The sequence below is a fragment of the Sparus aurata genome, chromosome 21, assembly GCF_900880675.1.
Source record: "Sparus aurata chromosome 21, fSpaAur1.1, whole genome shotgun sequence".
Classification (NCBI taxonomy): Eukaryota; Metazoa; Chordata; class Actinopteri; order Spariformes; family Sparidae; genus Sparus; species Sparus aurata.
The window spans coordinates 29,188,043-29,215,876 of record NC_044207.1 but is presented as its reverse complement, the minus strand read 5'-3'; the positions used below and the strand labels follow the sequence as shown (position 1 = coordinate 29,215,876).

The following is a 27,834-nucleotide window of genomic DNA, read 5'->3' as shown; positions in this document are numbered from 1 at the left end:
GCGTTAGGCCTCTTCACGTTTCTACAGCACCTCACTCCCTTGTTCTGTACATCCTCAACAACAACCAATGGCTCTCACTGCTGCAGGGCTACTTGGGATTACTGGAACTTTCTTCTGCGCGGGACAAATATAGCGAGCTCTGTGTGCCCATGGTTATGGTCCCCGCCACCGTGTCCAACAATATACCCGGTTCAGACCTCAGCATTGGCTCAGACACGGCTCTGAATGCCATTACTGATGTAAGTGTGGCTGGGTTAGAGAGCGTATGTGTGTGTTTGTAGCCTCACACACACTCTGTCCAGCCTGAAAGAGTTTGGGGCTTCGCTGATCAACAGCTCGCATCCTCGCAATGACAATCAGAAGGTTGACAAGTTAGAAACAAGGGGCCACATCAAATTCCTTCAATACAAATAACTTTTTGTCAAAATGCCATCGTTAGTAGCTCAAACCTCTGCTAGAATAGTTGCAGATCTTTGCAGATATTTTGATTTAGAAATTCAAAATTAATCATGTTTCTTTGTTTACCTTTTTGAAATTGTGGGTTTCTTTTTCAAAGATCCTTTTTACGGCTATGAATCTGGTGTTTGAGCAAAATCTGGACGCACAAGAGAAAAAGCTTGAGAACCTGCGGAGTGTCAGTGGGCTGTAATATTTTCTGTGTAAACAGGCAACCTGACACTCAACAGCCAAACCTACAGGTAGGATTTCTATAAGGTAAACGGAATTTCCAGGCTCGACCTTCTGCTTTCACATAAACACAACCGTAGCATAATGCTGGTAGTGGTACAGTATACAGTACAAGTATGAAAGCAAAGACACAGGCGCGACAATTCAGACTGGAAACATATTCTCAAAACAGATTGAAATAACAGCCCCGAGACATCAATCAATTATAGCTGAGTTTAGTTGTTAAGTTTACTGAACTCAGTCACAATTAGCACAGAAGCTAATGTCCACACATTCTGCATTACGGCACATTTAGCAGAAAATCCTTGTTGCTGATTGTCGTTGTTGGAGGCGAGCTGGTCGGCGGAGGTCCCAGGTAAGTGTTTGGGCATGCAGTGACGTGTTGTGGCATGTTTTTTTGCGCGTGGCCGTGGCGTGTTCGTGCAGCCCTCTCTGTGTTTGTTTGGGAAACAGCAGATGACCGGACGGCGATCTGGTTCAACACAATAGGGAAGCTCTGCTTGCTCCCACTCAAATGGCACAGAGTCAGTGTGGTTGGACAGTAAGTAAGCATGCTGTGTGCACGAGCACGGAGTCTAGCATCACTGAACGAAGTCCACATCTCAGTCTTGTTCTTCTTCAACCGGTCTGCATGCCTGATTTTAAAAAAGATAAAAAACAAGCCCTTCGTGTCTTGAACATAAAAGGAAACATCGCTGGGAGCCTCTCGAGTTCCTCCACAGTCTTTATCTTGTCGCGTCAACACCGTTACATGTCAGCCAGGGTGAATCCCTCACTCCCCCCCCATCCCATCTCCTCTCAGCCAACGGGAAGCCAAAGCCCCCTCTGTCACCTGGAGAGAGCCAACCAGTAGCTCACACACTGTGGAGCCACACACATGTTACAGAGCTGCATCTCCATGGTTTCAGTTTCATTAGAGGACTCCCTGTACTTCTGTCCTTCAGCCTTGGTGGTGAAGTGCTGATGGCTAGAAAACAGCTTTTTAATCCTCAGTCGATTATTAGTGTCTCTATTAAAACCAAATAGTTCCAAATATGTTGTGATATCCAATTTTTTTAAGATTGGAGAAACTCCTGAAACACCATTTAGTTTATTGAGGAGATTGTTTTCATTTGCTGTTCCTGTGTCAGATTCTAAGAATTAAAACTATTGGTGGAATTGAGGCGTCTCTGGTGGTACAGCAGGAGATATTTTGGTATTTCTTGCCAGACAGTAGCAGAAAAACTTGTAGGCCTATATATATATATTAAGTCTTCTAAAAAAGATACTAATACCAGACAACCGACTCTATTAGTCGTACCATTATTTGCAACCAAGACATAAAAATGTTAAAAAAAAAATGTTTAATTAAGTGTTGCATCTTTCAATCACTCGCTTCCAAAATGATTGCATGTGTTATTGTGAATATACACAGGATGTTGTAAAACAAAGCTGAAACAAACAAACTTAAATGAATATTCTCAAACAGAATGTTATTGATATGGAAGAAAAAGTATTAATTCTAGGAGGAATATTTTCCAGTGACAGTCAAGAAAAGAACTGAGAATTGATTTTTTTCCCTCCTTGATAACAAAAATAGTTACTATTTCTAACATTAATGCATCATATGTATTGTAAACCATTAATATATATCAGTTGCCAAGGTAAAGAAGGACACAAGCCAGGAGAGCCACTGCGCACCATGAAGCAGCTTGTAAAACAACAACACTAGTTTCCCACACGAGGACACAATGAGCTGCTCTCAGATATGCAGTGTTGCCCCCCAGTGGTCTAACAATATATTACGGCCACCACCATCAGGCCTTTGAGTCGCTGCTGCAGCTGTACGAGGCCCGGGCCGACTACGAGGAGTTTTGCATCCCAGTGTGCATGCTGCCTGCCACCATTAGTAACAATGTGCCCGGCACTGACCTCAGTATCGGCGCCGACACGTCCCTCAACGCCATCGTGGAGGTAAGCGCCCAGAACAGAGAAGAATGTTAACAGGAGATAATCACAGCTGGAGTTATTCTACAGTGTCAGCTGTTTGATAATGAATTATAATGTGAGGAAGATCAGCAGATTTTATTTGATGTGATTTGAACTTAAAGTTAATTAATTCCTCTATAAAACACCCACCGACCTGTCAGTGTGTTGATGCTCTATAATCAGTGAGGAGTTAACCTGTGCATCAGAATATTTGATCTCACTCCTCTTGTAGTGTGGACTCTGACAGGTAACTGTGACTGCATGTTTACTCGCTGTTTGACTTTCTCTACTGAAGTAGAGCTGCTGCTGATCATTCTTATCATTTTCGTTTTTTCATAACTGTTTTGATTTGATTTTTTTCAGTCTATAAAGATAATTTGATTATCTTTTGTAATTGTATTTTGATTTAAGTTATCCACAGTCCAAAGTGACAGCTTCAGATATTATATTAGATTTTATTGTCACCAATTTATTTCAGATTCATATTCAAATAGATAAAAAAGCAGCACATCTCCACATTTGAGAATCTGAAGCGGGCAAATGTGAAAGTGTTTTCACTTAATTATTGATCTGATTCATTCTCCATCTAAAATCTGTTCATTGAATAATTGATGAACTGACATGATCACTGCAGCTCTACTTTAATGATTTCCTTTTGCTGTTGCATGTAGTGAACAAATCTAGCATGTTGCTTGGTAATAACTGGTAAATCTTTGTGTGACGCAGACATGCGATCGCATCAAGCAGTCAGCCAGCGGCACCAAGCGGAGGGTCTTCATCATCGAGACCATGGGGGGCTACTGCGGCTACCTGGCCACTGTTGGCGGTCTGGCCGCGGGCGCCGACACGGTCTACATCTACGAGGAGCCGTTTGACATCCGGGACCTGCAGGTCAGAGACGCAGTCTGCCTACAGCAAAATGACGTTGTGAAACTTTATTTATATATTTAGTAAAGCTGTTTAATAATGCAACATTTAGGAGTTGAAGCTCTGGCTGTGTTGAAGCAGCACAGATCACACGTGAGCACTGCAGCATGTTTCATCAGGTCATCGCTGCCTCTGTCTGGAGGTTTCAGGAGTGTGCAGGTGACCCAGATTACAGCTCTGCGTATGAAGCAAAGTATTAATAACCTCTGAGCAGCATCACTCATTCCATGAGAGACAGATCCCATCAACACAGATCAGGTCAGCGCGATTAGAGGCGTCAAGGCGAGCGCCGTGTTTATGTTGTTACTGCGTCAAATCGAGGCCTCAAACACCTGTACAGGTAACTTTAAAAACAGAGTTTAAAACAGAAATGTCAAACTCGGATGTAGAAATATCGTGATGTCCACATTTGATAGTAATGCTACACACACAATAAGACATAAGAAGTGAATGTTGCTGTGTTATTGTTTCCAAAATTCCTTGTTTCTGTAATCAGTGAAAACTACAGAAGCCCAGAGGGACAAATTACATCTTTTTTTCCCGAAAAATAAGGCCTTCAAAAACTTTCTTTTTCTTTTTAAAACAGAGTGAAAAAACATTTTTACAATCATTTATTTTTCTTTTATTCATGTGTGATTCATAGTTGGAAAAAAATTTGAGAGAAAAAAAATGTTTTAAAAATTTCCCTTTATTTTAATCACATGTGTTTTTTTCCCTTGAATTTGCACATGGAAGGAAAAAACAATCTTCCTGAAATCATTTTTACACTCAGTTTCATAAAGAATTCTCCTGATTATTTTTTTCTCCAGACTTTTCACAGAAGGGAAACTTTATTCTGGCAAAACCTTTTTTTCCCTACGAACAAAAAATGACCAAAAAGAAAAAATCAATACTTTCTAATATTTCTAATAAATACTTGTGTACGTGTCGCCTAAGAAAAGCCAAACACACAAACTTTAACTCCATTACATTCTTTACAACTTTATTTATCTCATTAAGTGCAATCTTATACAGCACCTTTTATTTTACTGTCATGTGTGAGCGCCATTGTACTTCTATACTTTTTCTTTTTTTCATTATTTTTGATTTAGTTTAATTTGGTTGTTGGTAAAATAATTATTCTCCCTCTGTTTTTATAAGATGTTTTTAAGCAGCTGTTCTATCTTATCACACATTCCTGCTCAAGAGTGGAGAAATATTTTATTGGGATTGTTTTTATATCCTGATAAGACAGAAATGATGATAAATGGAATCAAAAGCTGTATTTAAACCCCTCTTGGCTTCATTAGGAGTGTAGAAATACTGATCATGGCGCCCCCTGGTGGTTCAAACTCCACCCTGCACTTCTCTATTCCCGGGGAGTGTTGAGACGGAGGCGTGTGATTTGTGGCTGGATCGGCTGCTCGTGCAGGTCGCAGGCCGCCATCGCTCCGGTTTGATGTGAGGCTTCGCTCTGTGTTTTCAGGCCAACGTGGAGCATCTGACGCAGAAGATGAAGACGAGCATCCAGAGAGGCTTGGTGCTCAGGTGAGGCTCAAATACTCAAATACCAGACTGTTTGTTCTCTGTTTTTATGATGCATTTCTGAGCCACAGCTGTTTTTCCATGACATTACCTTTCCACACACACTGTGCAGCCTGTGGGATGTTTCATGAGTGAGTGAGTGTTTGACTGAGGGAGCAAACAATGAAAAGAGAGAAAAAACATTTATTATTTTATGACAGATTATTTACATGTTGCGATACGTTATTGTTGATATCTTTTATTGTATTTCTACTCGTACCTCTGACAGCTGATCGACCTCACACACGTTGTTCCTCGCGTCGTCCGTCGAGGCTATTTTAGTCCACTGCACCATCACGCTGTTTAAAAGCTCCCAGCAGGACGAAGGTGTGTGGAAATAGGACAAGTGTAGTATTTTAGACGGTGTGTAGGTGACATTGTGTGCTGAGGTTTGCACCTGCATAATTTCACTATTACAAGTCGAGCACAGTGGTGCATCGCAAGCAGCTCTCGCAGGTTGCAGTAGACGGCACACTGGTGCTCTGGCTCAAGGGCACCTGAGCACTGAGGAACAGAGAACAAAGCCTGAGGACACTTTGTAGTATCTCATGGTGCAGATTGGTTTATTTGTCCGGGTCATTTCTTAGTTATAAAGCAGATCTGACAGAAGGTGAATGAACTCTTTAATTGACCTGTTGCCCTTTTTTAAAATGTGTGTGTGTGTCCCAGAAATGAGAACTGCAACGAGAACTTCACCACTGACTTCGTCTACCAGCTGTACACTGAGGAAGGACGAGGCGTGTTCGACTGCAGGAAGAACATCCTCGGTCATATGCAGCAGGTCAGACACACACACACACACACACACACACACACCTCTGTATCCCTGGACGAGCTGTTTGTTTGTTTGCAGCCACTTCAGTTGTTCAGGGAGAACACTGCAAAGCCCTTTTGCTGTGAAACTTGATACACTGAGAGAAAATCTATCAGGGCATCTATTAAATACTGAACATTAGGGCTGAGTGAGAACTCAATGATATCGATCATGCCGAATTACTCTTCTACTGAATTCTATTTTCCGGAATAATGAATGAAACAAACTAAGAAAATAAGATGCACAGCCCATAAATGCATCAAATATAACTTGGATAATCTCAGTAGAATATACAAAAACCCCTTTGTAATGTTGCAATATTACAGTTTTGGTTTATTTTGAACTGAGCGACGTTTTCTTCTTGTTTTCACAGGGAGGAGCTCCGTCTCCGTTTGACAGAAACTTTAGCACCAAGATTTCAGCTAAAGCCATGCAGTGGATCACACGGACGCTCAAGGACTCGTTCAAAGGAGGTAAAATCATTACGATTTAATCAGGTGGTATATTTGCATTTGGGTGCTTGTTTATTTGACTTTAATCAGGGCTGTGTAAATGTCAGTGTCTGTGCATGACAGCACACACCTGAACCGCGCGCTCTGGTTCTGGTTCTGGTTCTAAAGGCCGATGCTTCTCTCTCCCGCAGGCCGAGTGTTTGCTAACTCGGAGGACACCGCCTGTCTGTTGGGGATGCGTCGCAGAGCTCTGGTGTTTCAGCCCGTCTCGCAGCTCCGGGACGAGACTGACTTTGTGTAAGAAACATTTTCAGTTCTGACCTCTGATGCAGTTCAGCTGCTGCAGTTACATTCACTGAATGTTAGTAGATGTAATTATTTACAGAATTCACGAATGAATCCACTTTTTATGGAAGCTCTGAAGGCCAAGTGAGGACACATTTTTCCCCCAGATCATCGATTTTTTAAGTTTGATGTGAATTGATTCCTCTGCTGTGTTGGACTTGAGAGCTGGTTCCTCAATTTTATTTCCATCTGTGAAAAAAAAAAAAATAAGTGAAAATTCAAAGAACACATTTTCTCACTGGTTTCACACATGAAAAAAACACATTCTCAGTAGGAAGATGATGAGTTCAGAAGATTTTTTTGTTTTGTTTTTCATGTGGGAAACCAAGTGTGGGAACAAAAAAAAGCACCCTGGTTACCCTGAAAAAAATATTTCTACTCTGATTCAAACATGAAAACAAAAACTAATTTATAAAACTTTCCACTTGGTTTCTGGGTTTGTTTTCCATGTGTGGAACAGAATATACAAGAAAACATTGTTGCATGTGTGGAAAACCAAGTGGAAAAAGAGTTTGTGCAAGAGAAAACCTTTTTTTTTTTTCTTAGAAAACCTGATTTCTTTTTCTGTTTCAAACATGAAAAAAAAAACCTTTGTCTGGAAGAGAATAAAAGAAATGAGAAATGATTCGTTTTTGCATGCATGAAACAGGGGAAACGTTTTGGTAGGAGACGCAATGTTTTTATTTTATTTTCAAACCAAACAAAAACATTCTACATATGAAAAAAAATCCAAGTGGAAAAAAAGTGTGGGCAAGAAACATATTTTCTTTCTTAAAATAACAAGAAAATAAAGAAACAAATTCCAATTTAGTTTTTTTTTTTTTTTCCTTCTACTCAGTTAAATAGTTTTCCAAGTGTGCAACAAGAAGTTAGTCTTTTTTGTGTGTGTGAAACAGAGTAAAAAAGAAAAGTCATGAGAACATTTTTGTCTTTTTATTTATTTATTCTCATGTGGAAAAAAGTTTGAGCAAGGGAAACTTTTTTTTTCCTTAAAAAAAAAAGAAAAAAGATCTGATGTCTTTTTCCCCACTCTCTTTCAAACATTGAAGCAAAACACAAACTTTAAAAGATTTTCCTCTTGGTTTCTCAGGTTTTTTTTTTTTTTCGTTTTGTGGAAAAGAGTGTAAAAGAAAAATCCTGAGAAATGTTTAGTTTTTTCATGTGTGAAACCAAGCGGGAAAACAAATCTGAGTAGGAGAAACCAATTTCTTTTTTCTTAATTTTTTTTTACTGAGTGAGGTGAAGCCACAGAGCCGCTTCAGCTCTTCATAAAATCTTTTGTCTTTCGTCTCCTCAGCCACAGGATCCCGAAGGAGCAGTGGTGGCTGAAGCTCCGCCCACTCATGAAAATCCTCGCCAAGTACAAGACGAGCTACGACGTGTCCGACTCCGGCCAGCTGGAGCACGTGACCCGGGTCCGACCCAAAGAGAGCAACACCTCTGCGACCATCTGAGCCACCGGAGGAGAACTTCACTCCCGACGGCTTCACGAAAAACAGTGACAGCTACTCACACAATGACTGATCGACTGCTGATTGACTGCGAATAAATTATGGTAGATTTTAAAAGATAGTGAAGTCACGACACGATTCAGAAGGAAGCGTCCACGTTTTAAAGAGTGACAGATTAAATTTGAGGGTCAGATGTTTGGCAGAAAGCTCTCTACATAGCACAGAGCTAGCAGTGCTGACATTGTATTTTCTAGATCCCCAACCAAAGTAATTATAGACTTAAATAAATAAATATATATACGCACTCCTCATCATGTACTGTATAAGTATTAAAGTTGTAGCTCTATCTGAATTCTTTTAACGCTGCCCAGCGTTTGAGAGGCTGAGGTGGGCGATGCATCCACAAGCTTTTGTGATTTTTATTATTTTCTTACAGCACTTTGAGCCCCGTAATTTAATGTAAACCCCCTGAAGCTGCTCATAAAGAGAGAACATATATATGCGAGGAGGATCACACGCTGTCCGCCGGCTCACAAATCCTTCGAGATGAACACTTGCAGGACAACGTGAGCCGAGCAGGCCGTGTGTGTGTGTGTGTGTGTTAGTGCGTCCCATCACCTGCTAATTGTGTGTACGAGTGTGTGTGTTGGTGTCGCCTGTGTGTCCCACCCTGGGCTTTGTATGTGACATCTTCCTGTTAGTGGTGTTTGTGAGTAGGGTCCTGCTGTTGCTGTAGTTTGGCGGTGAAGTGGAGGATGTCTGAAACCTGTACACAACATTACCTTTATGCGATGGCAGCCTGATGTGTCTCGTCACAGAGTAATAAAGCTTTTATTGTGTGGAAAGTTTTGAATCGAGACTTTTTCTTTTCCCCCCCACAACGAGCCGACTCAGGTTTAGTATTTCAACGTCATGATGTAATATTCACATTTTCATAAATATGTACATAACGGAATAGACAGAAAAGCAATCTGAAGAATCAGATGATGAGTTAAAACACTGATCAGGCAGCCGTTCTTTGTTTTGTGCGTTCTAACTTTCTTGCAACCGTTTAAATCCTCACAAGAGAATTTGTTTTGAATATTCAGAATCTCTCGCCACTGTAGTACAACTGTAGTCGAGTCTAAATGGTAACAGCTGATTATTTTACAATCCATGACGGGTCTTTTTTAATGGTGTCGTTCTCTGGACCCAGGATGGTGACGCCACACGTCCTCTGACCGACACCGAGGTATCTGCAGGAAAACAACAACATTTGTTTTATACCTAACAAACACATTCTGAGGATTTTGAGCCGTTACACGCAGGAGTGTTAAAGATTTTACCTTTCAGCCACGTCCACCAGATTTTTGTGAGTCACGGCGAAGAGTCTTTCTCTGTGACTCTGCTTCATCTCATCTGTGACGCCACTGAGGAACAGACCCATTCCTGCAAAGCAACGAAACAAATCGATTTAATATGACGGCAACACATCCGTTCAACAACAGGTGTGGCACAGAAACATCAAGAGAAAGGTTTAGTAACAAAGATGGAAATAAGTGACTGTAGAAGATTAAATGTTGCCATAAATGTGCTTAAAATATCTGAAGTGAAGTGAAGTTATCGGTCCAGCCAGCTGCCGTCAGGTCGCATCACTTCATCTCGCGGCGGGAGAGTCTCACCTTTGTTCGATGGCGCCACAGGTGAGTCGACGGCTGAGAACACCGACAGTTTGGCTTCATCGATGTCCTGCTGAGTGAACTGTCCTGACTTGGCCCAGTCGACGCCTCGACGGAACGCAGACAAGGTCTGCACCGAGTTCGGGTCCCTTAGAGACACACGAAGAATAACATCTGGTCGTCACACATTTTATACATCGTTACTGTTTTCAATATTGATTCATCTGTTTATTTTCTAAAAGTTCGCTCAGTGTCTTCTTGACTGTCAGGCCACACTGAGGTGGATTTAATACATTTAACCAGCAAATGATTATAGTTTTTTACATGGATTCTCCAAGATAATTCTTACTAAGCAGAACTGTTCCTGAAGCAAACAAGCGGATGACCTTTTTCTGACTTTTAAAGTTTTTCTGAAGGCTGAGGATCCCTGAACGATGTGAAATGTCTCTTCCAGATGTGAAATGCTAAAAGTGTTTTCAGCAGATGCTGTGGTTCCAATGTTTGATTGCATTTCCACGTCTATGTTGCAATGTTTTCTGTAACTGTAGACCGGTGTGATGCACTTCCTGCTCACCTGTACGAGTAGAAGGTGAAAACTCCTCCTCCCATCCTGGCCCCGCCCCCGTAGGCTCCTCCCTTCTCCCGGATCTCTCCGTGAAGAAACTTGGCCGTCATCATCCTCGCCAGGACGCACAAACTGAAAGAGAAAACAGAGAGAAAGTGGTTATCAGACAGGATGTGGAGGTAATAAACACCTCACGCTGGTCTGTGATATGAGCTGGTGTGGTTACCTGGCGTAGTCCTCGTGGGAGAACGGCACCGTGCGAATACTCTCACTGACAAAGTTGACGGGGAACGGCATCGGGAATAAAGTTTTCATCTGACACGGACTGAAGTTCAGCTCCTGAAGAGTGAAGTAACAAACACAAACTGTTCAATCCTCATTCAGACTCTGGTTGACTGACTATGAAATGAAAACAGCAGGAAACACAGAACTTACAGAGATGAGTTTCCTACTCGGTCCGGAGTCGTCTCGAGGGTCAAGAGGCCTCTAATAAAGGAAGCACAGCAGAAAGAATATTATATTACGATTTCATAGACAAGTCAACTGGACACATATGAATAAGCCTGTTGATATCTCACCTCAACGATATTACTTCTGACAGGTTTACGCTCTTTTCTGTTTTCAGACACATCCTTCATGAAACTCTCCAGCTGTGCGGCTGTGTCGGACATTTTCTGCGGAGTCGTGTTCACGGCACACCTGCAACGAACACACGCTTTTAATTTGTAGTGATAAAAAAGAAAACGTGGCAGCAAAATAAACCGACTCCAACAGAAACACGGATGTAAAATGAGCCCACCTCATGTTGTCGGGGTTGAGGAGGTGTTTTTTGATGCGGGGTAGTGTTCGGATGACTTGGCTGAGGTCTGACATCTCTGCTATCCTCTTCATGAACTTCACCTGATGTTCAGACGACAGAAAAACAGCTGTCTTACAAACCACAGGTGCCGAGAAACAACAGCGTGGAAAACAAAAAAGTCTTATACGAATTAATTAGTTGTGATTGTTGAAATAAGTAAAAAAGTTTTTTTAAAACAGAGATGTTTTCTTTCCATGTGTAGAAGTGGGAAAAATGTCAGGAAGTGTCAACTAACACATTTCAGCAACATTTCTCACATAAAAAAATTCAGAAATGTCTGAATTCAGGAGACATTTTCTTTCCATGTGTAACCGTGCAAAAAACAAATGGCAGGAAATGTTTTCTATCAAATTTCAGGAGGAAACATGAATGAAAACTTTTTTTTTTTTTTTAAATTCACGTAAACATTTTGCAGATATTTTTTCTCGCATCAAAGGAATTTACTTTTCTTCATGTGTAAAACTGGACGAAAAAACAATTTTTTTCAGAAATGTTTGAGAATGTTCTGAAATTTCAAAATGGTAACTTTTTTTTTAACAAACACATGAACAAAAAGTTGTTTTTTCTAATTTCACGAAAAAAAAATCAGGAAAATATTTCTAAGAAAAAAAACAAAAACACAAAATGTCTGAAAGTTTCAGAAAAAAAAATAAAAATCTAAACTTTTACAAAAAACACAATTAGTTGTGATAGTTGTTAATAAGATGATCTGTACCTGGTCCATCCCACTGAACGTCTCCCGGAGGTCTCCTGCTGGCGTCAGGTGGCGGCTTGAACGGGTCATAGCATACATGTGACCAGAGTAGGAGATCCCATTGGCCAGCTCTTGTGCTGACATCATCACCAGCACTCTGAGGCGCTCCTCGTCATCCAAGTGCGGGCTAAGAAGAAGAACGACTTGTTTTAACACCACATGCAGATAAAAGATGACAGTAAACTTTAATAAGCAGCTGATTTAAAGACGCACCTGTTGAATATGTCGCTCCACAGCTCAAACATGTGCGGGAGGTTCCGGTCCAGGCACGAGGAGTTCAGGAGGACACCCTGAAACAGACAGCACACGACCCGTTTCACTTTAAATGCTCATAACACTGTAAATAATCCAGTGAGTTGTCTGTGAGCTGGCGCTGACCTGCTCGTACATGTCCAGCTGGGTGGAGTCCTGGATGACCTGGGTGGAGACGGACATGCCCCCCGTCCTCAGCTCCATCTGCTGGGACTGCTGCCTGTAGTCCAGCGCTCCACAGCCCATCCTGGTTACACAAACACAAACACACCACCCAGTCTTTACAAAATGTGATTTTCCAAGTTCAGAAGCATGCACAGTGTCAACATCTCACATATTATTCTTGTTCTGGTCGTGCAGACTGACAGATTAACTCACTTGGTGATGACGCTGCAGAAGAGCGGCACATAAAGCCTGAGCTCCTCCGGCATCGTGTTGAGGCTGCACATGGCTCTGAAGTAAACCAAGCCGTTAGTGGGCTGCTCACAGTACTGGACCGGAACTCCTCCTGTGGGGATCAAGACAGGAGAGCTCTTCAACAAACAAGACGAAAATACAAAGCAGCCGTTACTGTGTGAATATGATATGAAGAGCTGAACCTGCTGTGCTGATCTGAACGGGGGTGACGGGTATCGTGGGCTCGATGTCGGACACTTTGAGCGCAGGTAAACAGGAAGCGTCCTGGGTTTTACTCTGAGCATCCAGCAGCTCCAGACCTTCACAGAAAGACACAATATATAGAGACATCTAGTTTAAATCTGAAGAGCCTTAAATGACATCCTGTATGTAATGTGTTTTTTCATGTATTGAGACCAGTTAAAAAACAATTTCTGTAAAAATTCCAGAGCTTTTTTCAGGAGAAAGTGTTCTGACATGAAAAAAGTTTTTTAAAAACAGAAAAGATGTTTTCTTTCCATGTATAGACGCGGGAAAAAAAACAAATGTCAGGAAGTGTCAAGTAATACATTTCAGCATAACATTTCTCACATAAAAAAAATTCAGAAATGTCTGAAAAATTACTGAAAATTTTCACAACATTTCCAGAAATTTGTGAAATTGTTTTTAGAGTTTTTGTGAATTCAGGAGATATTTTCTTTCCATGTGTGTAACTGGACAAAAAACTTATATCAGGAAATGTTTTCTCTCAATTTTCAGGAGGAAACATGAACAAATATTTTTTTTTTCCACGTAAACATTTTGCGGACATTTTTTCTCACATAAAATTCCTAATATATAGAAATATTTATAATACATAATTTCTCAAAAACACTAAAACTTTTAGATTTTTTTCTCAAATAAAAAAAAATATCTTTTTCTCAAATGAAAAAAAAATCTGCATTTTCTTTTTTTTCATGTGTAAAACTGGACGAAAAAACTTTTTTCCCAGAAATGTCTTAACATTTTCTGAAATTTCAAAATGTTCTAACATTTTTTTTCTCAAATTTCAGAAGAAGACATGAACAAAAAGGTTTTTGTTTTTTTTATTTCACGGAAAAAGAAAAAAAAAATCAGTAAATGTCTGAAAAGTTTCAGATAATAAAAAAAACAAACGAATTCCAAACTTTTTTCAGGACTATTTCTTCTCGCATAAAAGAAAAACAGAATCAGAATATTTGTGAAATGTGTGAAACCAAATTAGAGTTTTTACCTTTGTCATAGATTTCTTTTCTGTCACCGTCAGACAGAGCCTGGATCTTTTTCTGAAGCTTCTCCTCTTCAGCCTGGGCCTGTTTCTCCAGGTAGGATTCATCCGGGCTCATCGACAGAGTCAGTCTGTGTGTGTTCTCCTGCAAAGACCGAGTTAGGGTTTGCATTAAATATTACATCCTGGAATTAATTTGAAGACTGAGGAAAAGAGGGCAACAAGCAGCAATCAACTTACAACATCACTGGAAACACACAAAAACACGCCTACACAGATATCTAGTTTAATTCACCTTAAAGTAGTGTTTGACTTTGTCCTGGAGGAAGCGAGGGTTTTCCTTCAGGGCCTGTCTGAACTCAGAAACACTCTCGTTGATTTGCAGCAGCTCCACAGGGTCGCCGTCATGATTCCACGATGATGCTATGTACTAGAAAAACACACAAAAAAAGTCAAGAGTGAGGACGTCCAGCAGGAGGGAGTCAGCAAATAAACTTCTCCGTACACAAGATAAGTTTCCCCAGACATGTTTGCATACCCGACTCTTACAGAATTATACAGAGAACAGAGAACACAAACAGAAACACGAGATTTCATGCACAGATAACACAAACTAACATACCTCCCACATGGAGGTTTCTAAATACATGTAGCGTCCTTGTGGTTTTAGATAAACACGAGCAGTGAACTCACCGAGGCCAGAGACAGACCGAAGTTGGTGGACTGGTGCTTCATCTGGATCTCGATCTTATGCAGGAGAGCCTCGATTCTTTCCTCCTCGAAGCCGTTTCTGTAAACGATGATGAGGAGGAATGAGGAGTGCAAATTTAATACATAAAAACCAGAATGGGACGATGGGACTTACTCTATAATGTCATCGATGGTTTGGCTGATGATTTGTTTCACCCTCTCTGTGTCCTCTGCAGACATCCCCTGCAGTCCGATGCTGAACGAGGCCTCTTTGGTGCTGCCATCGTATCTGCACAACAGGACATTTCAACACACTCTCTACAAATACATTTATGTTATAAATGCGAGCTATGTTGTCAACACGGTCTATGCAATCAGCCGAATCGTTAGCTACACACCCTACGACAGAAGAGAAGTCGGTTCCTATCTTGGGTTCGATGAGAGCTTTGTAGAAGGGAGAGTTTGGTCCGGAGATCATCAGCGAGGACAGCAGGCTGAGAGTGAATCCTTCAAACGTGTCAGTGATGCTGCACACAGAAACCACAACAACAGATCAGATGTTTTACAGACCAACAGGCTCAAAGCTTCACCTGCTGTGCGATGTCTCGTTGTGTTGAGAGAGGACACCCGTTACAAAACTGTCAACACGACGAGACAAGCCAGTGGAAATAAAAGGTCAAACAACTAAAGCAGAGAACCAGAAGATGAAATGCCCGATGCTTCAGACTCTCATAAATGCCATCCTACTTCAAAATGACATTGAGTATTAACGTCTCTGTGAGGCACAGCAGGGAATGAAGAGAAGTGATGTGATCTTACTCTCCCAGCAGGTAGCTCACACACAGCGTGTTCTGCCTGGCTGGATCTGGAGCCAGAGCGTCGGGGCTGCAGGTCACGTGGTCCTCTCTCTGAGAAACACAGGAGACTCACAGTGAGATCAGACGACCAGTCAACGTTTCTCCCTTTATAAAGATAAAACTATGGAGCCGTGCATGCAAGAATGTTAGACTGTGATAATACTGGAAACCATTTTTCCAGAAAATTCAAATGTTCGATGTGACTTGTGTCCTTTCTCCTTCCATACTTAATCTACCAACTTGTACGGTTAAGACTGCAGACGGAAGAAGTTCAGTGCATGATCTTACTCAGCTGAAGTTCTTTTCGAGGATTTTAAAGATGTATTTGTCAGAAGCTGCAGAGAAGCTTTCATCATTACGTGCAACTTGAACTATGAACTCACAGGGCGGCTCCAGTGTGGCTGGGAGGGCACCTCGGTGTTCGGGTTGATGCGTTCAAACTTGGACAGAGCCTCCTCTTCGATCTGCTGCAGATGCTGCTCCAAAGGCAAATCTCCATATGTGAAGAACCTGAGGAATATATTGAAGACACTCTCAGGGCTTTATGTTTGTTTTATACATGTTTAAAAAGCTCTGTCGTCCTTTTATAGCAGAGCAAAACTGTGTTAGCTTGTGTGTTCCTCTACCTGGCGTTGCTGGGGTGGTAGTGCGTGGCGTGGAACTGTCTGAGCTGCTCCCAGGTGAGGTCGGGGATGGCTAAAGGTTCCCCTCCTGACACCACAGAGTAGGTGTGGTCTGGGTACAGCTTGTTCTGGAGGTGCTGGGCGTACACGCGCTCGTTGTCTGACTGGAAAAATACACACTCAAATGTAATTATGTCAAATTTTAAATCTGCTGACATGATAAAAGCTCACCCGTTAGCATTGGTTAATTTTTAAAGACTTGATATTCTCCTCTCCAACCACATTAGTTTGTTTAATATATGAAGTCATATTAATGAAGTCTTAAAGACAGTGAGAGTGAGTGTTGGCTTACAAAAGCACCCTTCATTTCATTGAACACGACGCCTTTAAACACCAGAGGAGTGTTGGGATCTGTGGGGTTTTCGTTCTCCAGCCTCCAGCCCTCCTGCCTGGAAATGAAGACACACAGAATCAAACATGCTGCTGCTGATTTAGTGTGACTGCGATATGAATCACAACAAAGAATCACAACAAAATCCAAAACTGTCTTAAAGTTTTAGCATGTAAAACTGTGCAGCAATGGTCACAACTCACCTGAAATCCTGCTCTCGTAAACAAGGGAAGAAAACTGCATCCAGATAAACTGACAGAAGATTCTGGAAGTCCTTCCCGTTCTGAGTGGAGAACGGATACATGGTGTAGTCGCTGGCTGTTCACCAGGAAGCAACACAGACAAAGCAAAAGCTCATCAGCCATTTAAGAAAAATATAAACATCATTTAATCAAAAATCATTTTGATTAGTGAACGAGTGACAGTAGCTTTTATATCTTGAGTCTGAGGGCTGAGGGCTGCATGTAAACAGACTTTTATTTTCAACAATTAACACATATAATACGTTCAAAAAGTCCAAATATGCTAGTTAAAATATAAATATGTGAACACATTAAACCTGTAAAACAAAATTTTGCTCTCAGACTTGCTTCTCTTAAGTCATAATTATTGTTCGTTACCTGTGAAAGCGTTCATGAAGGTGGACAGGGACCTGGTGAGCATCTTGAAGAAAGGATCTCTGCAGGGATACTTCTCAGATCCACACAGCACCGTGTGCTCCAGGATGTGCGGGACTCCGGTGCTGTCCATGGGGGTCGTTCTCAACTGGACGCTGCAAGACAGCAACAAGTAGAAGAGACATCCAATTTTTTAAAGGATGTTATGCAGACAAAAAGAGAAAACAATACAAATCTTTAGTCTAACGTGACATAAATGGATGGTGAAGAAGAAGAAGACACATTTAAACCAACCTGAAGAGGTTATTGGAGTCATCTCTGGCTGCGTGGAGGTACTGAGCTCCAGTTTTATCGTGGGTCAACTTCACGGCGGTGAGAAACAAGTCAGGGACCACTGCAACCTGTGGAGAGGAGACACCTTTAAAGATTCAGGTCTGATCTCAGCCACTGAATCAAACTTTATAGTAATGGTCATGTAGGAAGATCAACAAAACTATAATCATAAAACCATAAAACAAAACTCACAGTTTGGAAAATGGTTAATTTATGTATAGAGCACTGACTTCTACTGTGGTCATACAACATTACTTACAAGTCATAAAAACGGCAATGATGCAACTGTTACAATTAAAACTACGTTTACCAACCTTGACAGATTTTTTTAAGACATGTGTTATTGTATCATAAAAAAAGTTAAAGCTTTGAATGGAAGTGTACCATCACACCCACCTCTCTGACTGTAAAACCATGGATTTTCTGTCCCGGCTGGTACTGAACAGCCCGCTCTCTTGCTGATGTGCTCTTCAGCTTCCATGTATGCCGCTGTCCATTCAAACTGCCACAAAAAGAAACAGTTAACAGTAAACGGATTTGCATTTATAGAACGCTTTTCCAGTCTACTGAACACTCAAAGCGCTTTACAACACTTGCCACATTCACGCATTCACACACACGACATCAGGAGCAATTTGGGGCTCAGTATCTTGCTCAAGGACTCTTCGACATGCAGCTCAGCCTGGAGGAGCTGGGATTCGAACCAGCGACCTTCTGATCACTAGATCACTACAGCTGTCACAGTACAGAATAATTCACCAGACTTTCACAAACACAGTTTATGGTTTTAAGATTTTAAGTATGTTTTTTTTTTTTATGACAATCCTCAGCCTTGGGTCTATGAGTTAATAATGATGCTTTAACATTAGTTTCAAAGATGACAAATAACCACTGTGATATTGAGAAATACTAACCTGAACTAGTTTACATGCATTCATCTTTTAAGTTACAACTGCCAGGCCAAATAGAATTACAGATGTGTGAGGATGTGAGACTATGTGCACATCCAAATCTAAGTTACCAAACTATAACACATATTACACAACACAGAATGATGTAACACCATTGTGGGCTGGTATGAAACTGCTATCAAGACATTCCTTTTGCTGTGACACCACAAACAACAGTTATTGTTACTATTAAAAGAACAGTTGATATAGAAACTACACATAGTAATGTCAGTTGACTCCACAGGGGTTGTGTCCTTCTGTTGCATCAGCTGTTTAATCAATTTACCTTCAAATTCAAAGCACTTTATGTAGTTATAATACTATAACATCTAGTCATATTGTCACAGACAGTTAGCAGACACTGTCATGTCACTACAAAGTCATTACAGCACACAGAACCGACGTGTAGCTGGTTAGCAGGGCGCCAGGTGTGTTCATGCTAGCTTACTGTACCGTTAGCTAACTTACTTAAGATAGCGAAGTTTCTGGAGCGCCGCCTTCGTTTGTCGAAACATCGCGTTGGCCGTTGCTGAACTATTCAAGTATGTTAACTCCGAGTTTCTCCGGCTATAAAGTCACACAAATTCAATCAAATGTTGTCAGTAAATCCACATTATTCCGGAGGAGCATCACCGCTCCGTGTCCTCTCACGCCGTGTGTGTAATACAGTTGACACATGAGCTCAGTTGCGCACATCAAAATGCCTGTTACACCTGCGCCGAACGCGGCTCTAACCGCCATTTTGTGCCCGGTTAAACCTATCCCTCTGCATTGAAACTCTACACGTACCGGCTGAGCAAATTTGGACACCCGCGAGCTGAACTTCCACCTAGCAACAAGCTTGTTTCCGGTTGGTCGAGCTGGTAGGAAGAGCGGATATGATTGGCTGAACGTCACATCACTAAGGTTACCAAACCATGACACGTCTGAAGAGTTTTTGAAGGGCAGCGGTAGTTTTACATACATTTAACACAACTAATGAAAGACTTTACCTCGGTTACATCTTCTTATGTCACATTAATTAATTTAAAACTATCTGCGGATTTAATCTTGTATTATTTACATTTTAGTGTAATTCATGTTCTTTCCAGCAGGTGTCGCTGTGAGATCATATTTAACTGTTGCTAAGTAACAGAAGAAGCTCAGCTCATAACTTTATGTCAGTCATATTTTCCCCTAAATGTTCCAACATGCTCTGCCAAAGTAAGAGAAAAGTGCAAAACACATATTATTAAAGTGCAACTTAACACCTTTATTGTGAAATAAGTGCAGCCTTTCCTTTTAAATAAACTAAAACAGAATTCAAGTGCTGATCGGCAGCTTTTATATTCCAATACCTTGCGGTGAGGTTGTAAATGTAAGTCTAATTTACTGTGAATGGAGCTTAAAGTCATGAATCAAGAATTTGTTTCAATGGTTGTTTTTTCTCCTTGGTGATTTCTACAGTTGACGTGGGTTGGTGGTGTTTTTTTTAATTTTGCTTCATGTCTTTTTTTTGTCATTTAGATAAATTTAAAGTTCAGTTTAGGTTTCAATTCTGTACAGGTTATGGCTGGATTAATCTGTGAAAAGGACATTTAGTGATATGATTCTACTTGGATTCATGTTTACTGTGTATTCATATGACTTAACACAAATAAATAAAGAGATATGCACTTTTAAGAATAAGAAATCTTAAAACCGGATCTTGAGTTTGAGTGTTCAAACTTTTAAGATCAGGGTTATCAAGCAGAATCCGATCTTCCCATTTGGTACTTTAGCCTTGAGTATGTTGAATTTAAGTAGGGTATCTAATCTTTTTAATTGTAATCACATTCCACAATTAAACGATTATTTGGAATGCTGTTTACATGACAGCAGGACTTTAAAACACAGTATCACATTAAAGTTAGATATTTTTTTGTCAGAAGCTCCATCATTGGACCACCTGCCCTTTAAAGTAGATTTTTTTTAGTCTCGCTCCAACTTGTCAAATAGTGACACGCTGGGATTGTAGCCAGTGTTTGAAGAGTTGGGAAACCCAGAGCGAGGTGCATGTTATAGTTTATGTGTACGGGCTGCACCTCTTTGCAGATGCTGAGACCATTTCATATAAAAAATATCCTCCAGATAAAATGCAGCATTGTTTCTTTAATATGCAAAAATCAGTCACTGGTATCTGAGAGGTAAGAAGCAGGAAGTAGCTAAAGATGATGCTCCTCTTCCATTCTTTCTCGTCTGTTGAGTAAAAACAACAAAACAGAGAAATAAAGAATATCACAGAGGTTATAAGTACGTGAAACAGTTATTATAAACCTACAACATGGAGCACACAGCGCCACAGACTCACAATGAGCTCTGATGGGATTAGAAAAGGAACGGTGGGGTTGGTTCTCATCATGGACTCTCCAGCACTGCGCCAAACTTATTTTCTACCACGCAAAAAAATAAAAAAAATCACTCTGCCTGTATTGACAGCAGCAGCAGACTGCCTTTTCTCTTCCCTTCTTTTTTTTTTGAATATCTTTTGAGGCATCCCACGGTCATCCCTTGTGTTTCCACTGACAGCATGTGGGAGCTTTTCCACCAGCATGAATAGAAGGCCTTGGTGAGGAGGCAGGAGGGTTTTTTTTTTTTTTTTTTTTTTTTTGACAGAGCAGGAGCGTCCTCCAACATGTGTAGCTGGTTCCAGTCTGCCGCTGCATGTTCATTATCGGAGAGAAAAAACCTTGATGGCACGAAGAGACGCTGCAGGAATATTCATCCTAAACACTCGGGTGCACCAAAAGAGCAAAATGCGGCCATGAGGTGACACAATTTCGGTGGAATTTCACTTTCTCCAAGGATTTACAAGTTCAGGGATTTTGTGTCGTTCGGATTCCTTTTCTCTTTTTTTCCTAAATTCACATAAATCCATGCTGGCAAATACTTTTAATCTACAGGAGGCGAAGGAGCCTGTTTAGCGGCGTGCATCCTGCCTCGTTAATTTGATTGGCTCCTTGTTGAAGCGGGTCGTCGAGGCAGGACACGAGACGATCGATCAAAAGTGTAACATCGTTCCAAAGAAAAAAAAAAAAAAACTGGCGCTGCGGGGAGGACTGACGTAAAGTTTCAGCACTTACGTTTACATAAGATTATATTATGGTGTGAAAAAAATAGCAAACAACATGGAAAAGTCGATTTTTTTGGTTTCATGGTGACTTTAATGTCAACTGAAGGATTATATGCGCCTCTACAAACGGTTCAACAAACGCTACATTTACGCTCTTAAAGCCAATATTTGAATAAAGTAATACGCACACAGTGGTCGAAGGATCAACTCGGCTGTTTTGGATTGTTTTAGATTGTTAAATCTTTAAATATAATGCAAGTTTCATCCCTCTACATGCAGGATATATATATATGTTGTCAGGGATGTGAGTGACTGGTGCCGTGTTGCTGTTGATGTGCTCTTTCCTCCAGGTAATCCACTCGGATTTCATAAAGGTCTGGACCGTCCCGACGCTGGTTCATCCAGGCTTAAGCTATCCATCAGTGTCAGGCAGAAAACAAAAACCCCGGCTCGTCACGCTCGTCCTCACCTCTCACAGCGTTGTTATCCGGGGACAGTTCGCTGAGCGCGGCAACACCTTCCTGTATATTCTTACACTTAAACACACTTCATGGACGAAAGTACGCAGACAATCCAGGTCCTTCTGCTTCTGCTGTGTAGTTAATTCATTGCTTTTTCACCCGTGACTCAGTTGAAAACATTCCACTTCTCACAGTTTGCTCTTGTTGTTAGTTTTGCAAATACAGGTTTTTTTTAAACATCAATGATCAATGTTTTGAGCCAACGACATGCAATGATTAGCTCGCTATCACTCTCTTCTTACACTCGGAGCCAAGCTGCCAAAATAAAATCGACTGACGTACACCGTCTAGTGAAAAGTGAGCAGTAAAGCTCCGACCTTGACGTTGGCCGATTCTACTATTACGTGTAAACGCAGAGCTGTTTAGGAAGGGGGCTAGGTTAGCTGACAGGCTAACCTCGCTAGTTAAAAACACCTCCGTGATTATCGAAATGATACAAAATGCTAACAAGACGACACAAAAACGAAATGTAAACTACTAACGATACAAAGTGAACTGTGAAAGACGTGTACTGGAGAGTGTCTATAGAGTGCTGAAGTCGCGCTCTGTCCGGTTTCCTTTATTTTCTGAAAACTTCGTATGGTGGTGAACGGAGAGAGGCAAATCATTCATTGACCCTGTTTGAATTGTGTCATTAATCAGGCACATGATTAAAGTAATGTCTCAGTTTGTCATCAGCCTAATGAAACATCAGACGTCATTATAAAGTCTTCTCGTTGAACCGTCACCAAAACCTGTAACTGAAACATTGTTGAGCAGCTTCTGTTTATCAGCAGCTCCCAGAACTGAACCAGAACCAGCTCTCCTTTCACATAACTGATATTTTCAATATGATCAGACTGATTGTGATTTTCATCTCCTCAACCAGCTTTTCTCTGCCGAGGCGGCGGCCATGTTGGTGTGACTGACGTGCATTTACACGAAACTTTTACACAAAACTACATGAAAATTTACTTTATTTACACCAAACTGCAACTTTCCTGACAAACATCTTGTGTGTGACTCATGGCACAATCCAAGCGGGATCAAAAATGTATTTGTCTCTCTCCGTTTTGCCATAATAACGTCCGTTGAGGAAAACCAGAGAGATGTGTTAGCATGCTAAGATTGCTAATCCACACTGGATACGACGTGCAGCTGTGACCAGGTCTGATTCGTTTTTGCACGCTTTGTTCTTGTCTGACCGGTCGACCTTGGCGCCCCGTCAGCCATATTGTAAGTGTGGTGCAAAAATCATGTCTGCTCGCTGGTACGAAAGTAAATCTCGGCGCTTTATCATTTAAATAATCCTCACATTTCTGTCTTTGTCAGGCATTGTGTGTCCTGCAGTAACCACCGTCGTACGCGGTGGCATTTCGTCTCGCGCTGGTCAGCCGCCCGCCGTATCGGTGCTAAAGTTTATCACACGACGCCCTCGCTGTTCCTTTATCACTGCCCCTCACAAAGGGCAAATAAAGGTTGGGCTGTTTGATAAAATAAATTATCATGGGCTGTTTACTTTAAGCCCGGTCCATCTTGGGGGAAGACGGAGCTGTGCTTTCTCCCCCCAACAACACCAAGCTGTCTCTTGCGTCGAGGTAATAGACGCGAGCGGGATGAGGATGTTTGTATATGAAATCTTATATTGTGCAGAGGAGAGTGAGCTGTAATTTTGAGATATTGAACAATATCCAGCAACATTTCTGTCTCCCTGAAATTGGATTGATTTGGGGAAATGGGTTTTGGGGAATAAAGCCGTTTCAGGCCGCAGCTACAACAACATGCGTGGAAGTATGAGGCGTGTGCTGCTTTGAGAACGAGCGGCGAGGCGGAGAGGAAGCGGCGAGGGATTTAAATGTTCAACCTCTCTCGATGTGTGTCCTCATCGCAGTTACTCATGCGAGCGTCTAGACAGGATGAAAAGCGTTTCTACAGACATTCTGCATGTACAACAGAGGTCAAACTCCGTGTCTGGACAGATTTGCGATGAAAGATAAAAGTCTGTTATGCAGAGTCTAATTAATACCTGTATGATGTGAAATATTGAGTTGCTCTCAGAGTGCAAATCCCACCGGGCTCCTTGTTTGGCCACTCGCCGATCTGACACGGCTTCGCTCTTTTTGCACCGAAATGTCAATTTCTCCCCAGACCGTTTCATTAGCGCACATTTTGAGATGGATAGCTGGCCCTGGGTCTGCACTCCCATCCCATCCACTTTCCTCCTCACCTCTGGGGCCAATTAGGGGCGCTGGAGCTGAAAATAAATGAAACGCGGTGGCAAAACAGCGTTTACTTCAAAACCTCGCACTTAATTTGAAGATCTCTCTCTGATCTGAAGTTGAATTAGCGGGGTGATATTCCCTTTGATCTCACAGGTTTTGCATTTGTTGCCAACTTATTGAGTGGAGACTCCAGAGGAACAGCCAGTGTGAGTGTGTGTGTGTGTGTGTGAGGATACACGGGGTGCACACACACACACACACACACTGTGAAAGTGCATGTACAGTGCAGACAGTCTGCAGAAACTCATGCTACTTTTTCCACTCGTATCAAGACAGAAACACAAAAGCATACAGAACGCACCATCCAGACAATTACACATACAATATAAGACACACACACACACACACACACACACACACACACACACACCCCTCAGTGGCCCGATACTATAGCCTCTAACCCTAACTAGTCTCTGAAAAATACCAAACTAAGCACCCAGCTTAGAATTTCCCTTCAAAGGGATACTGATCTAAAATATCTCTTTCAAATATTGACTCACGGTCAATGTCGGCCTTTAAGGTTATGAAAAGTTTGTGCAGTAGATGCTCCCTCGTGGAGGACAGCGGCTCTACCAACTTACAACTCAGAGGCATGAACCAAACATGGGTCAAAAGATACCAAATCATAGCTAATTACACCATATTAGTGGATATGTAAATCAGAGCGACGTGCCCTCTTGGCCGGTGGTTTGACGCCATCGTTAGGACGACTGATGAAGTGATGTGCTACAACAAGTAGCTCATCTTTGTACAGACGCATTGGTTCAAAAGTGATAAATAATCCTCAGGGAAAAGCCTCAGAAATGTCACATATCTCCCTCTTTATATCAATCACTTTACCGTAGTGTGTTGGCCATCAAATAACTAGATAAATGAGGCTCTTGCAGGAAATCTGTTTGGATGAGTCATCATCAATTGATCTATTGTGTCTGACAACTGAACACTGAGTTTGTAGGTGGGGTGTTTCCTGGTTCTGCTGCAGGAGACTCCTTTTTTTTCCTCCTGTGACTCTAGAAACTTAGTTAAACTCAGAGAATATTTACTTATTCTGAGCGTTTTAGCAGCATTTCACAGTCTTAGTCAGCCGATGAAGTCTGCTCACCTGTCACAAACGGTTGTCACTCACGAAGGATAATGCTTTAAACTTTTCAAAGCCACTTTTAAAAGATTATCCTCATTAAATAACTAGAAGACAGATTTTTGGTGGAGTAAACCTGATTCAAGCGAAACTTAATCCTAAGTGAAAACTTGTCAGAGAGAACAGACAACAACAATAAAAGTTTCTAACATGATGCACACAGTAACCAGACACACACACACTCTAACACACACACACACACACACACACACACACACACACATCCCAGACAGTCACCTATGTCCGCCTGGTTAAATCCGGAGCGTCGATGGAGTGTTTGACACTAATCTGTACGGACCGTCTGGACGGACGCTCGCTCGCTCGCCTGGCGTACCTCAGACTCAGATGGCTCTCCTGACACACAGCCTCGGGCTCTGCTGTTTGTGTTTGCACTGTGGTACATTTAAAAAAAAAAAAGTAAAACATCCCACACACACACAGACAGACAGACACAATGCAGCCAGCTGAGCACTATAGCGAGCCGCACATTGTGTGAGGGAAAGATCAATAACATGTGAGGCCGCTGGGTGTGAATCATTATTGGCGGTGGATTCTCCTGCTCAGGTGTTGTTGTGGCGTCCGTATTGAGCTGTTTGCCGGCTGCTAATCGTCCTTCGGTGGGCGTGTGCGCCGCCGCAGCGCTCACTTTGAATGGGATTGATTCCCATTCCCAGAATATCTAACTGTAAAAAAAAACCCCACTTGAAGAGCAATTAAATGATCAGAAATTGTTCTCATGGTTACAATTAACAACCACTTCTGATGTCTAAACTTTGCGAGCAGTGGACTTAACGACCGACTGTCAGTTATACTGCAGTGCAGTCTGAGACTGCTGCTGTTTTCACCTTTATACATCCCACTGAACAGCAGATGTATTGGAATGTGTTAATTATGAGCGACGATGGAGACTGGAAGCTAAATACGGAGCTCTCACTTGACTGCACAATTCTCCTGCAGGCTGTCAAATGTTTCATAACGGTACCAGTGTTGATCAGAGATGATCCGGTGCTGTGACGGGTCCACAGATCCAATCTCAAACACGCTGGACCGCTCACAGACTCATCGCTGCCGCACAGATAGGATCCAACATATTCGATATTTATGATTTTAAACCCTGATGATACATCCGTACTCTCTCCGGAAGTTCTCTCTGACCACATCTCCCTGTTTGATAATCTTTATTTAGTTTATGTCTACTTCCCCATGTGAACATGTGAGAGGCATAAAGTGTTCGAGCTGCATCAAAGTCAAGACAGAACTTTCTTGGGACCTCAGCAACAAACTGGTCAAGAATAAAGTAGATCAGATGAATTGTATCTCTAGTCCAACATTAACCAGACACGACAGAGAGTCACTGGTTTGTAGTTCGATACAGGTCGTCAAAGAATCATCTAATATATTTGATTAAAGCCAAAATGCAACCAAGGCTTTATTTGTGATTGAATATGAGTCAAACCTTCATGTAAAAGCATAATTTCGACGAAAGAGGCACTTTTAAGATTTACTGTAGTTTTGTTTTCGGGTCAAACTCATTTTCAATGGGAGTGCTACGGGCACTTTTACGATGGCATCAAAATCTCTATTTTTAAAACACTAAGAAGTCTTGACACAACATGAAACTTTGCTGGTAGTATCACCAGGGTCTCTACACATGAACACGAGCATTGAGAACATTGTTTGTGTACACAGAGTTTATGAAAAAGAAGGTTTTTGAACAACTCACGTTAGCAGTAGCTTGTTCCGCTCGCCGCCGTCCTGCCAGTGGAGAAGTGTCGATCTCAGAATGTGACGTAACCTGGAGGACAGTTAAGGTGGAACGCTCCTAAAGCTTAGTTCCATATAAATGCACAGATAATTTGTTGTTTTGTCGCTAGCAAAAAACGATATTGACCTTGAAGTTGAAAAAGGAGCCTCATAAAAGAAAGAATACTAAATAAAAAGCCGGAAAAGTCACGTGAGATATCGCTCGGATAGTTGTTGCTGGAAGACAGTAGTTCCACCTTAACTGTCCTCCAGGTTACGTCACATTCTGAGATCGACACTTCTCCACTGGCAGGACGTCGGCGAGCGGAACAAGCTACTGCTAACGTGAGTTGTTCAAAAACTTTGTTTTTAGTAAACTCTGTGTACACAAACAATGTTCTCAATGCTCGTGTTCATGTGTAGAGACCCTGGTGATACTACGAGCAAAGTTTCATGTTGTGTCGAGACTTCTTAGTGTTTTAAAAATAGAGATTTTGATGCTATAGTTAAAGTGCCCGTAGCACTCCCGAGTTTGCCCGAAAACGAAAATACGGTAAATCTTAATAGTGCCTCTCTCATCGTAATTATTCCTTTACATGAAGGTTTGACTCATATACATTCACAGAAAAAGCCTAAGTTGCATTTTGCAGAGAGTTACACTTTAACTCTGGCGGCCTGCGAT

The 27,834-nt window shown here is 41.5% G+C and overlaps 2 protein-coding genes across 5 annotated transcripts in view; one reads left to right on the top strand and one right to left on the bottom strand.

Moving 5' to 3' along the window:
• The window catches only part of LOC115571900 (ATP-dependent 6-phosphofructokinase, platelet type), a 29,353-nt gene extending 20,301 nt beyond the window's left edge, over window positions 1-9,052 (top strand). For 2 of the 4 annotated variants that reach the window (XM_030401525.1, XM_030401527.1), the window contains exons 16-22: window positions 87-239; window positions 3,382-3,546; window positions 5,048-5,109; window positions 5,815-5,926; window positions 6,333-6,432; window positions 6,603-6,708; window positions 8,054-9,052. In XM_030401525.1, coding sequence (XP_030257385.1) covers window positions 87-239; window positions 3,382-3,546; window positions 5,048-5,109; window positions 5,815-5,926; window positions 6,333-6,432; window positions 6,603-6,708; window positions 8,054-8,210 — 855 coding nt within the window. In that variant the 3' untranslated portion in view covers window positions 8,211-9,052. Of the gene's footprint in view, window positions 1-86; window positions 240-2,487; window positions 2,641-3,381; window positions 3,547-5,047; window positions 5,110-5,814; window positions 5,927-6,332; window positions 6,433-6,602; window positions 6,709-8,053 lie in introns of all 4 variants that reach the window. The other 2 variants (XM_030401528.1, XM_030401529.1) reach the window with 1 other exon arrangement.
• A 50-nt stretch (window positions 9,053-9,102) lies between these two features.
• On the bottom strand, window positions 9,103-19,085 carry pitrm1 (pitrilysin metallopeptidase 1). Its single transcript, XM_030401524.1, has 27 exons — window positions 18,867-19,085; window positions 17,845-17,950; window positions 17,410-17,516; window positions 17,119-17,270; window positions 16,702-16,816; window positions 16,460-16,556; window positions 16,111-16,271; window positions 15,868-15,994; window positions 15,447-15,535; window positions 15,026-15,154; window positions 14,803-14,916; window positions 14,631-14,727; window positions 14,233-14,367; window positions 13,944-14,082; window positions 12,895-13,011; window positions 12,674-12,803; window positions 12,422-12,542; window positions 12,257-12,333; window positions 12,005-12,170; window positions 11,230-11,330; window positions 11,009-11,129; window positions 10,866-10,916; window positions 10,657-10,769; window positions 10,440-10,562; window positions 9,869-10,014; window positions 9,533-9,635; window positions 9,103-9,442 (listed from the first exon to the last, which is right to left on the bottom strand). Exons 1-27 carry the CDS (start codon window positions 18,911-18,913, stop codon window positions 9,349-9,351), a joined length of 3,078 nt encoding a protein of 1,025 aa, XP_030257384.1. The 5' UTR covers window positions 18,914-19,085; the 3' UTR covers window positions 9,103-9,348.
• Between the last annotated feature and the right edge of the window lie 8,749 nt (window positions 19,086-27,834).